We start from the raw sequence: 13,237 nt of genomic DNA on the forward strand, positions 1-13,237 counted from the left end.
ACAAAAAAAAAGCTGAAATGTTTATCATTTCGTACACCTGTCAACCAAGCAATTTTTCCTTATCTAGACTTACAAAGTAGAACAAAATGCATATCATATTCTGCTTTAAATAGTGGCATCACAAAAAGCATGGCCAATTATAGTCATGCTGCTTCTTCTGGGCCAGATGTATTCAATAGGGTGGTGTGCTCTTTCCTCCTAAATTTAGTGAATATATTCAGTTGTAGTTACTAGAAAATATCATCATCCTTTTGTGATGAATGGTTGTAAGAAAGGATGAAGCACCATGGCTGTGATATTTTACATGCTGGAATGCAGCACCTTACTTTCTACAGCAGTTTAGTTTACCAGGACATTCACAAACAACATAGAAATTTGATTTTGGAAAGTGCTAAGGTTCTAGCAGTGTAACGAATACCAGAAGATACTCAGATATAAATCGAAGTTTCACAAATATTTCATAACCTCAACATCTATGAATATTTGGAGAATGAGTCTTCATTTTAAAAGCTTTCTAGCCTTTCATTGGGTTATTCAGCTTCCCCTGAGAAGCTGTACATAAGATTTTAAATCTCTTCTTCAGGTTCAGTCATTTGACATTAAGAATTATTTATTTGAGCATGTGTCGCATCTTTTTTTCTGAGAGTGAGATCTTTTTTTGTTTGGATGTTGTTCTTGCCTATCCAAATAGACACCCCTCCCCACCCCCCATAATCTGCATGGTTATAGTTTCACTGAGGAAATGCTAGAGGAGTTTCAACCAAGCTCTGCAAACTCACAGTTCTTTCTTAGTTTGTTGAAGCTCCTGCGCAGAAATAAAAATCGGGACTCTGCATATGTTTTTCTTTTTGGTCCCTTTGGACCAAAAATAATGTGAAATTATGCTCAGGGCGTGGAATAATCTTTACAATCCATCCTTTGTTTGCTGACTGGGGAAGAAGGGAGTCAGGTATGTGTGAACCTTGTAACTGCTGAATCTTTCAGAGAATCAGTTCCACCAGGTGACATGCTTTTGAGTAGCAGCAAACACTTCTAATCTTCATTAAAACTTCAGTGTAGCACATTGCAGAATGTGCAACTTTACACTTGCAATTTCTTCTAGCTCTACAAGGCTGATATATTTGTTGTTGATAGGCATTTTATTCCCTTGAACTATCTCTGACCTAAATTATGCAATTAAATGAAGTAAAAATGGCAAAACGAAACTATTAATTGTCTTTTTGGGTTTTTATTTTTATTCTCCTAAATGAATTTCACTTGCATGATGTTTGAGGATTCTGACCTCATTCTGGTGATGTTTTCTCAATTGCACAAGAAACATACAGGCAGTGGGTATTCATCTATGAGAAGAAAATTGGTTTCCTTGCCTGCAATCTTTTCCTTGTGCTGTGGACACTCACTGGTCTGAATCAATAAACCAAAAAAAAAAAAAAAAGTCAGACTAGTCAATTTATAGTTGTCAAACCTCCTACTAAATTAATACAGTGAATTGCAAAGGTTTTGGGTTTCTTTTGCTTGTATGTCTGCAGGTTTAGCTTTGGTGAGAGTATTCTGGCAGGGATTCAGAGGCAAGGATCTGCAGCTACCTGCAGGAAAAGAAAGATCAGGGATGGGAGGAAATTTTAAATTTTAAATATTTAAAAATAGGTTGTCTTGAATGTGGGAGTAAACATATGTTGAAGTGATGGATCTGTATTTTCAAAAATAAAGTTCCTAGAATGATTTTTCTTCTGCCATATTATAATTTGAACAGTATTTTCTAACTGAACTCTTCAAGATCTCCCAGTCTTCAGTTTTTAACGTACAACATGAAGAAAACCTCTGTGTACAGATTCAGAATTTTGTCTAGTCTTAACCTGATATGTCCTCTTCTAAAAAAAGAAATTACAGGGTTTGACTCATACTTACAGACATTCCCCATCATACTCTGTCTGTCTCTTTCTAATATTTTTAGCTGCATTTTGTTCAGATTGGAGGTTGTCTATTTCTGCTAATAAATTCTGATACAACTGGTTTGAACACCCCTTCCAAACTCTGTCAACTCCAGAAAAAAACTGTAGTACAGAAGAGGTGATCCAAAGTCTTGCAAAACAGAAAAATAAAATGTCATCTCTGAAGTAAGAGCAAACTAAAGTTGTCTTAATAGCCTGAACTTTGAAGTCCTTCAGGGGAATTTTATCTGTAAAAGTAGTATCAGCCTTATAGCAGTGATAACTGAGGTTGCTTCAACAACATTTTTTGCATGATCTACTTCAGATACTCTTGCTGGAACTCAGAGTGGAATTAGGTGCCTAAATCTAAGTGTCGTGCTGTTTGAATATCTGAGGTGTCTGGGACATCCCCAGCAGGCTGGTTAACTGACAAAGGACACCTGAGGACATGCCAAATTACATGGGATGCCTGCCTCTGGAACTGAACCCCCACTCATTCAGTTTGCCTTCTGGTTTACTTTTATTTCCTTTTCTTTCCGTTTTTTTCTTTTTCTTTTATTTTGAAGAGAGGAGAGAGAGAAGCAGGATTCAGTGAGGAGGAAAAGCATAAAAATATAGGAATAGAGAAAGGGCAAAAAAAATGTGAGGAGGGAATAGAGGAAAGGGCTCTTTCCTAAACTTGTTTTTAATGGTAGTAGATACCAGGAGTCAAGTGCAGTTGATTTAGGGTAGAAATCTCAATTTTAGGAAGGGTAGTGTTATGAGGATTGATAGTTAATGAGGTTGATTAAACAGTATGCTTAATGATATACTTACTCTAGTCTGCATAAACTTTATTCTGTTATGCAGAGGAACATACTCTTTCTAAAAAGAGTTTAAAAAAGAAAAAAAGCAACATTATCCATTAACACTTGCAGTTGGATGTGCTTCAGTGTTTTGGAATAAACACAGGTGTTTACATCTTTGTATCAAATTATCTGTAAATATGTTACTTTTTTAATTTCTTCATGGTGATGACACAGCATGTGCTCCAGTGCAGCAGTGACTAATGTGTCAATGAAGTTCAAGCTACAGTCTTATGTTATGATCCAGCTCAGAAAAAATGAAAAATACTCAGTCATACTTACTACCACGAGAGACTTAGGCAGTAGAAGAGGAAGAATTCTCTCCATGGAACAGATTGTGATAGTGAGTCAGATTTTACAGTAACTTGAAGGCCACCAGAGCAAGGGGAGTAACTGTATTCCACAAGAGGAAGCAAGATATGCTGTGAAAGATCTAGCTTAACCTTTGAAAAAATACTTTCTTCTTCCTTTTAAGAATTCTGGGATTAATTACATACTTTTGGATGGGGATATTAATTATATATACTACAGACATTCTTGCAAAAACAAAAATCATCTTGAGTGAGTGTCCTGGTTCTGCCCAGGAGAGGGCTAATGTTTTGCAGTAGCTGGGAGGGGCATGACCATGGCCTGGGGATTGTTCTAGACCACCTCACATCGTTGCTGGGAGTGGGCAAAAGGGACTCTCTTTAAGAAGGGGTTCCTTCCACTCACATAAATGTGGTGGATGGAGCAGGCCTGTATTATTTATTGGTGGGAGCTTCTTTTTTAAATACCTTTTGTTTTTAATATTGTTGCTCTTACTGCTCATCTTCTTATCTCATTGCTGCTTCCATTAAATTGTTCTTATTGTTCTTATCTCAACCCATGATCTTTTCCTTTTGTTCCTCCATTTGGAGGGGGGAAGGGAAGTGACACATGGTTTTAGCTGGAGTCTCCATCCCCTGGAGGTATTTAAAAGATCTGTAGGGACATTTTTTAGTGGTGAACATGGCAGTGCTGAATTAATGTTTGAACTTGTTCTTAAAGGTTCTTTCCAACCCAGACGATTCTGTGATGCTCCACAGAGTTTTAGGAGCTTAGGCACTATACAGTAATGTCAGTACTAATCCAATCCCTTTTTCCAGCAGCCAGACTTCTCTATAGTCCAAACTTGCAAATACATGATGCCAGCACTCCACATGCATTATTGTTCTGATTTTTGTTTGGTGGTGTTCTTTTTGTAAACAGATTTTATCATCTGTTGATCACGCCTAAAATAAGTGTCTGCTTCCCTTTGCACATTTTCTGTTTCTTATAGAAATGTCTTTGGTTGTGGTACAGCCTGGTAGGCACCATCTTGTTCATAGGGTATGATTGGATTGAAAATAAACTTGGGTTTGCACAGTGTGCTGCTGTGTGGGTAGTGACAGCAAGTTACCTCAAAAACCAGGAGGTGACTTCAAAAATCAGGAGGAAACACCTTGTAGGCAGATCAGAGAAGCAGATGTAAAAACCTGGCATTAAGAGACAATAAAGGTCATCTTATTATTGAAAGTATTTAAAGCTAATAAAAATGATGTGATGATAGTGCTCATCTTTTAAAAAAGCCAGAAGGAAAATTTTTGAAGTTTAGGCAAGTATTACCAAAAGTTGACTTTGCAAATTTAAATGAATCATTTATGCTGTCAAAAAGATAATAAACAAAATAATCAATAGCATCACATAAAAATCTACAGAACTGTCATTGTCTTTAGTCAAAGGTTTTACATTTTCCTTATAAATAAGATTATATTGATCCTCTGGGTATGAAGGGTAGTGAAGCGGATAGGAGGTAATTAAAAGCATAAATCTCAGGAACTTGTGAAGGTAATTCTCTGTTTTGTAGACAGAACTGACAAAATGATGAAAGTTGTTAGCTCCAACATGACAGAACTACCGCATGATTATAGGGTACAGGGCTATAACATGATGAAAGTTCTGTTCAAATAACAGCTATTTAACGGAGCTTTTAACTAAGTTTGCTAAGGTATTTAAAATATGAGTTGAATTCTCATGACATGGCTGATATTCACAGCTCCTTGGTTTTTCTGTGTTCTTTTCAATAATAACCTACCTTACTATTCTGAGTAATTAGGTTTTAGAAATCTGTAAGGATGGAAATGAAAAACTAATGCATATCTTTGGTGCAAAAAATGTATGAACATGCCAGGTTTGCAGATTTCTTCAATTACATCTATTATTAATAGCAAATGAAATAAAACTCTATTTTTCAACACTACTTCCTAATTTATCATGTCATGTAATTTTTATTAGAGTTATGATTCTAGTCTAAATTCTTCATAATTTATATACTCAAATAAATAATCATACTCTTACAGAATGGTTCTAACAGGTAAACTATGTGATCAAACATTTGGTAGACATCTTACTATTAAGAAAGGGAGTTTTATCGTTTAAGATCTGCTGTGAATTAAAATAACAATATGTTATGGACATAAATACCTCTCTGCTCCTCCTGTTTGCACAGTTAGTTTCCTTCTCTAACAGGAGCACTGCCATTGTAATCAACTTGATGTATAAAAGTGGGCAGGAACACAGGTGTTGAGAGGTGTTCTTTCTACAGGATTAAGTTCTGACCATATTTAGGATTTTTTTTTTTTTTTTTTTTTTTTTAGCTTGAATTTATGTAAAAATCTTTTGTGCTATGCAGGAAAATATTCATCTTTATTGCTACTCCATAACAGAAGCTTTCACGATTATTATATATCTGTTCAGTCTTTCAGCTGTTCATTTTCTGTGGTTGAACTGTTACTGGCAGAAGCTTTTGTGGTATTTTCAACAAAATCAGAGATTACCAGTTGTATTGACACCAAATGAACACAGGATTTGAGATCGAACATAGAATCACTGAGGGTGGAAAAGACCTCTAAGATAATCAAATCCAGCCATCACCGTGTTCACCACTAAACCATATCCCCAAGTGCCACACCCAGATGGCTTTTGAACAGTTTCAGGGATAGTGATTCCACCACTTAATCAGGCAGCCTGTTAGAGCTAAAATTGCTGAATTTGCCCTCCAGGGTGGAATTCCTGCTTTATGAAGGTGCAGTAGCAAGTGAGAAGAAATAGGAGTTGTGAGCCACCATGTTCAGTTCCATTTAGTTGTGGCACTCGCCTAATATTGTGCAGCTCAAAATTTGAACCTACATTTCCCACGTGGATGCTTCAGAGTCTCCCTTTATTTCTGCATTTCTCCTTCTTTCTGTCCATGCAGATCTATATACATTTAATTGTATATGTTAATTGCCAGACTGGATAATGTGGTAGCAGATTCAAGCATTCAGCTGAAGGGTTGATGGTATACAATTGTCTTATTTCCATGAAGACCTAATGAAGGGCTACTTCAGCTGATCTTGAATAAACCTGTAAAAAATCTTGATCTCACACACATACGCACTGAACCTTTAGACTTACTCAAGCCTTTCATCAGGTTAATGTGTCTTTGTGTAGCAATAAATTCAGTTAATTAGTCGTTCACATAGCAAGTAGATTCTAAAATGCTGTCACTCATCAGCTGTCAAAATGAGTCCTGTGGATTCCAAAAACACTGTCAGTCACTGCTCCTGATGGGGAATATCTGTTATCTTTTGTACTGCAGTCTTGCCTGTAGTTCAAAGTTTTCTTAAAGGTAATACTGCTGTCAGTGAATCCATATGATCTATGTGTTTCCTGGTTATCTAGATCTTTTGATACCTGCAGATTTATAAATTAAACACTTTTAACTTTCTACAAAGTAAAGCTACTGAGGTTGTTTTAAGCGCTACAATATGCTAATGACATTCACATTTGTTTTCAAAGGCATATTTACATATAGGAGATAATTTAAATCGTTGATGTTTCATTAAATGCAGTCTAGTATATAAGGCTTTTGTATATGTATTGTATGTAGTCTTACAGTTTAACACCCTAGTTTGATTTCAAACTTAATAATTTGTAGTTGAAAGTAGCAATTAAATGTAGATTTTAAATAAAATATCACATTTGGATCATTTTTAACAGCAGAAAAGCTATCCTTTCTTACAGCCAAGTCATTAATCCTTATAACATAGAGGCTTTCTTAAAATTAAAACATTCATGAGGTTTGATTGGTTGGGGGTTTTTAATTGGTACTAGAAGACTGTGGATAGAACTAAGGTGTATAAATTTTAAGGTGTATAAATTAGAAAAATTATGGGAAAAAGATTGCATAATTATTTGTCTGTCGATTATATTCTTAATTATTTGCAACTTAATTTAAAATACAGCTATTCACTAAGCCATGGTCTTACAAATATGTAGATGTAGTTTTTAATTTCATAAGATACGCATCCCATTGATCAAAAAGTAATGCCAGACAAATGCATAAACACTTCTGTAGAATTTGGCCTGTCAGTACCAAGGTATTTTTTGCATTTCGATTCATAATGTCCCATTTATGGCAGCTTAAAGCTTCTCCTGTTCATTAAACCTACTAGCCAGTACCTGGTGACTTTCCATGCTGTCTAATAAGTAGGCAGGTTCTTTTTTAAAGTATTGCAATGGATAAATATCATGCTAATAGGCCACAGTCAGTTTTAGATTCAGTTGAAAATCAGACTTTCCTTTCAGTTAAGGAGTTCTTTCATAGAAATACTTTCTTATACCCCTTTCTCAAAACTGTCCGCCTTAACCTAGTATGCATTTAATTTAAAAATTGTAATAATGATACTTCAATGGTGACATTTAATATTAACTGTGTAAGCAATAGATGTAACTTAATCTTTTTGAAATGAAAAATAAATATTTAAACAATATTGAATTGTGGCACAGATAAATTATTTTACTGTAGAATGAATTAATCCCGACCGTAAATGCAGCTTTATACACTGGAATAAAGTATTTTGCAATTAAAATCATTATAGTACATGAGTATAAAAAGATATTCTGAGGTAACAGATTTTCATTTTGGTTTTTCCTAATTTTTTTATTTTCTCAAATATTGTTTTGCTGACACAGAATTTGCATGAATTATTTGTACTTAAAGATGATCAAAAAGTACCCTCAGTATCCATTTAAAATATTGTATCCCTAAGATATTTACTCTTGAGATAATTTTGTATTTTATTGAGGGTTTATATTAAAATTGGTAAAGTATCTTCCTTTTATGCACATGACTTTTGAACCCTATGTGTACACAACTTCCTCTGGATTACCAGAGCAAATGAAAATAAATTTTCAGCTTCCTGCCTTAACTAAAAATGAAAATTTTACGTACTGTGGCTTATTTCAAAGATAAGTTTAGTATTTCAATGATATTGTCTACAAAGCTCATAACCTCTGCTCTACTGCTGTATTTGTGTCATAAGCAAGTTTTAAATGAGACTTGGAACAAATACGTTTGTCTTTAATATGGTGCTTTTGCAAATATTTTATAAAATTAGAGTTATTAATGATCAGGAAATTAATAGTCACAGTAATTCCTATCAGTAATAATCAGAACTTGAGTTCCAATTTCAGATTGCCTCAGCTGCCCTTTTCTCTTTTGCTTGCTGTGACTCCAGAAAACTCCAAGGGTTTATGTAACATGGTGATACAGCATTTCAGTTACCAAAAGGCAGCTGAATCAAATGATTTATCCCACAGTGGATAAAAAACAAACTCTGAACTTCGAGTGTATCTGAAAGGACTAGAAAACAATGCTTATGTGGTTAGGAAACATTTCTTCAATACTTTAATACTCCTCTAACTTCATGCTTGGAAAGAGTATCTGCGTTTCTATTCACAGAACAGAGATGAGTTGAAAAAGCCTAAAACCCAAAGGTTTGACAATATCCAGCCCCTGGAACTGAAACTTGACAAAATCGTTACAGAAATAAACTGTACGTACTTAACTAACAAAGTGAGGCACTGAAACAATTTTTTAAAGGTAGATTTTTCATCCCCTAACTATTTTAAAATCAAACCTGGAGAATTTCCCCCCCATTCAAAGGAATGTGGTCTGGTTTGAATAGTATTGAGGAAGGCTGGCATTTCCAAAAACCCTACTTAGATTGGTCATAGCAATGCTTTTTGGCCTTATAATGTAAAACTATGAATTTCATAGCTTATGATAATTAGAAAACTTAAAAATTAGTCAATTCACCATGTTTCCATGAAGCTTCGCTTGTTGTTATGGAAATCTTAATTTTAATTTTGCCTGGGCTTGTTTGTTCTCAACAGGTCTCATGTACACTATATGAGGATTGAATGAAGGGAATCAAAGACTGTAGTAGGTTATTACTGATATTGCAGGCATTATTATTGCAAATATCAGCAGAAAGGCTTATTATCAAGGAATTGACTTACTAAGTCTTTCTCTTGAGTGCATTTATGTCTCTTATGTCATAGCTTTGGCCTCAGGCAGCATATGATCCTACCAACAGCAAACATATGCGCAGAGCATAGAGTTCAAATATTTAAAGGGACATCATCAACTTGAGGATGCTCGAGTGGAAAATCTTGTACTTGCTATTATTTAAAGTTAAAAGTATTGGAATGGAAAGGGTATATGTTCACCCCAATTCTTAGCTCCACTTTTTGTACACTGTAACATGTGAATAGTTTATTGAATTTTGTTGGTGGAAAATACCCCTTCTAGTGCATCATGTCACAACTGCAAAGCTTAAGAGAAATGGATAAAACCCAGCAAAGGTGGAGGGAGACAGGGCAAGACTCCTGTGCCTCATAAGGCACATTGGCTTAACAGGGCACAGACAGGACTGTGCTCCTCTGCCCATATTCAGAACTGAAGAGATCCAACCCAGAAGTTGACAAGTGTCCCTTTAAGTAGTGCACATAGTACTAGTGGTATAGCTGGTTAGTTGTTTTTTTATAGTCCTTAAATTGTGTTTGTATGCGTGTTAATATTTCAAAGGTTTTAAAATCAAGAAATATTTTAATAGTAATTGATGAGTAAACTCTTCACTGTTTTTATAATAAAGTTTTTTAAAAATACCTCACTTTCAGAGGAATTCAAAATGAAACTAATCTAGCAGCCTTTCTTACTGAATGCTTGCTTACTGAAATCTCCTGTGAAAGGAAAGGTGCACCCACAAGGACATACACTGTCCTTCTGAAGTGGAAAGCACTGTGTTTCACAACGTGTATAATCACTTAAGAAGTTCTGGTGTATAAGAACTTCACTCCTCTGTTTTAGCAACAGTTCTCCATCAGTTTAACAGTGCCAATAACTTGTGTGAGGACTCCAACATGCTGTCTGTTCTTTTGCCCGCTCCGGCTGTTTCTACTCTTCACTTCTACTCTGTCATACGATAAAGCTGTTATTACATGCTGTCCCAAGGTGACTGTATTGTAATGCCCATTTCTGCTGATCTTAAAACAGTTTTCCTCCTTATGGCAGCACTCTTTATGGAGTTCAAGCATCTTAGATATTATAGTTGCTCTCTGTAGAAAGCATGTGACTTGTTTCATGGCTCGCTTCATTTAACAGTGAACTAAATAAAATAGTTGATAATTGATTGACGAGAGAATGAACGTGGTTTTTGCATGAACAGAGTGAAAGTTTACTTGCACTGATTTATATGCCAGGTTCCAAGATGTGCTTACAAGAAGCATGCTTTCTCTGAGTGTTTTAAATTGAAGTAAACAATATTAACTTCTGTGGTTAATATGTAACCTTCAATAGAGGCACCTAGTGGTGTAATGTTTATAGTGAAATAATGTTTTAAAACTGTGTTTGGAAATATTAATAATGCAAAGCTATTGCTGAATAGTACAGTCTAATAAAAAAACCTGGTTTGGATGGGACTTTTTTCTTGCCCATTATTTGGTAAATTATTTCATTAAGAAGTCAATAAAAACACTTAAATTCATTAGCTAAAATTTCCAAGCTTTGAAGTTTTGTATTAAGTATGTAGTTCCTTAGTTTTGCTTCTAACAAAGTGGCCTGATTTGTCAAGGCATCTGATTATATAGAGTCAGGAACAAGGAAGGGGGCTCAATAGCACTGAAAAAAATGGGCAGATATTTATGTGTCTAGCTTTAGCTGTGCAACTTCAAAAACACTGACGTAGTTTCTGAAGATAGTTTTAAGACAAAGGTGAAGTAAACATCTCAGTACATATTTCTACTGTTCTCTTTGGGCAGATTAGGAAGAATATATTATATATAAACTCCAGCCAAAATAAATAATAATAATTTTTAAAAGCTTCTCTTCTCCCTGTCCTTCAGGTTCCAATTTTCTTAGTATTTGAAAAATAATATTCAAGGCAATTTATAAAGCAATCAAGACTGACAAGTATTTAGTTTTCTGTGTTGTACTTGGGTCTACTGAAGTTTACAGGTATGGTATTTCCTCATTTTAACCCTTCTTGCTTGATCTAATAGAAAAGTCATACTTTTTCAATTTTCAATTGTTTCAGTTGCTGTTAGTGCGAAGGTGAAAGTATTTTATGGCATTTGTACTAGATCAAACAGAAGGAAAAATGGATTATTTAATCATGTTACAGCACGGTTCATCTTTCTAACTGCAAGCAATAAAGACTAAGGAATGCTACATGAAAATTGAGGAGCATTTTTCTGAATTGGATGTGTTTACATTTATATAGTCCTTTAAATCTTTAAGCACCATAGAAGTAAAGAATTGCATTAGGAGTGACAGAGCTCTATGTAATCTCAAAGCCTGTTTTTCCAAGTTACTGAAAACATGCAATATTCATTAAAATCATGTCATTTGAGTATATAAGAACTTACATCCATGAAAACTGTTAGTATAAAGCTATTAAAAAATTTTAGGTGGAATAATATGGTGCCTACTATTGAAAGTGTCACTTTTCTGCCTTGTCATCCATTGTATTATATACAAGTGCAAAAAAAAAGTGAGCCTGATTTGTTCTCCTTTGTAGAGCCAGGCCGAGGCCCACTACAAAGGAAGTAAACATGCCAAGAAGGTCAAAGCACTAGAGGCAACGAAAAGCAAACCCAAAGCTGGTTCTTCCAAGGACAGCGCAAAGGTTAACACGGGCTGCTCCACCACGCCAGTCACAGCCAACATCTCTGACAAATCAGGTCAATGAAAACTTTTTGTTCTATAGATCCTTTGCTTTCTCCTTTTTTTGTGTTTGTATGAGAGAATTTGGTTGCATGACAGTGATCCATAACTTGTCTTTTCTAAACTGTTTGCTATGCTTTCTTGTACAGAATTGATTTGGTTTGATAGTCTCAAATTGCTTTTTCACATCTGTGAAAAAACTGGTGCCTCTGAATGCTAAAGTGTATTTTTCTTAAACCTATGAAATTTACTCTTAGAAAGTATGGATGTTCTTATGGCCATAGTGGATGGATGTGGTGAAGTATGAGGTTATGTATTTGGCTGAAGCACAAGAAACCTTTGTAAGAAATTTTTCCTTTCTGAATAAGACAGTGTTGCTCTAATAGGAAAACACACCTACAGAAATGTGAAGCCTTGTGGCCTGGGTATTTCCTGACTTTCACAGCTCATTAGTGCTTCAACATCAGGTTTGTTTTTTGGTTTTTTTTGGTTTGTTTTTTTTTTTTTTTTTTACCCTTCAGATTAGTAATCTGAGGAAGATCAGCAACATTAATAGCAGTGAAATTGCTTGAGTTTCTTCTCTGTCAGTATTGTATTACTGAATGAAACAGGAGACTTTATGAACTCGCTGACAGTGTTATTCAGGAGAAGGCCCCTACTGTGGACTACCCAACTGTCAGTCCAGTAGACTACTGCTGATAAATTTGCTTCTGTTAGGGAGCCATTTATTATCCTCTTCACCACAGCTGATCTTGACTCAGGTGCTGTGAGGTGAATAACACAGTTTTTTGACATGTGCATTAAAAATAACCAAAAAAAAAATATCCCAACTCAAAAAAGGTATTTGTGATTATTTGTCATCCTGCTCTTTTCACAGCAGCATCAAAACTATCTTTAGTCCTTAACAATGACAATGGATGCCAAATTTTGGGTTGATTTATCTAGAAAATCACATTTTGGTTTTGAGAGAGATGAGCTAAACCCAAGTAGCATCTTTAGGTAAACAAGCCCTGCTACTATAAAACAGTAGCAGTCTGCCATTGATCTAAATATAAAGTGGACTACTGAACAGGAAGAGATTTAAAATATTTGATAAATATTTTACTCTCTGAAATATCAAAAATAGCTTTATTTAAGATAGCTTACTGCCCCACATGTGCATGGTAAGAACTCATACAACTGCTGAAGTAGAGTATCAGTTAAGACTTTAGAGGATTTAACATGATAAGAATTCATCTGTGATAATGTAATTGTATAATGCCCTCCCTCTCCAGTGCCAAAAGTTGAGGTCCAGATAACAAGTTTCATTATCTTGTACAAACTCCCATCATCTCTTCCACAGGTCTGGAACTGTCTTGTGTTTCCTTTGCCAGACTATGAGGTCCGAATTAAATGAATTCTTTCCTTTCCTC

General features: G+C 35.1%; 1 protein-coding gene across 3 annotated transcripts in view; it reads left to right on the forward strand.

The window, feature by feature from the left end:
* ZNF385B (zinc finger protein 385B) overlaps nucleotides 1-13,237 on the forward strand; it is a gene marked incomplete at both ends in the record, with an annotated part of 165,397 nt that overhangs the window by 129,491 nt on the left and 22,669 nt on the right. For all 3 annotated transcript variants that reach the window (XM_082284957.1, XM_082284956.1, XM_082284958.1), the window contains one exon: nucleotides 11,680-11,842. In XM_082284957.1, the coding sequence (XP_082141083.1) occupies nucleotides 11,680-11,842 (163 nt within the window). The remainder of the gene's footprint in view (nucleotides 1-11,679; nucleotides 11,843-13,237) is intronic.

This window comes from Coloeus monedula, assembly GCF_965178545.1.
Source record: "Coloeus monedula genome assembly, chromosome: 7".
NCBI classification, from domain to species: domain Eukaryota; kingdom Metazoa; phylum Chordata; class Aves; order Passeriformes; family Corvidae; genus Coloeus; species Coloeus monedula.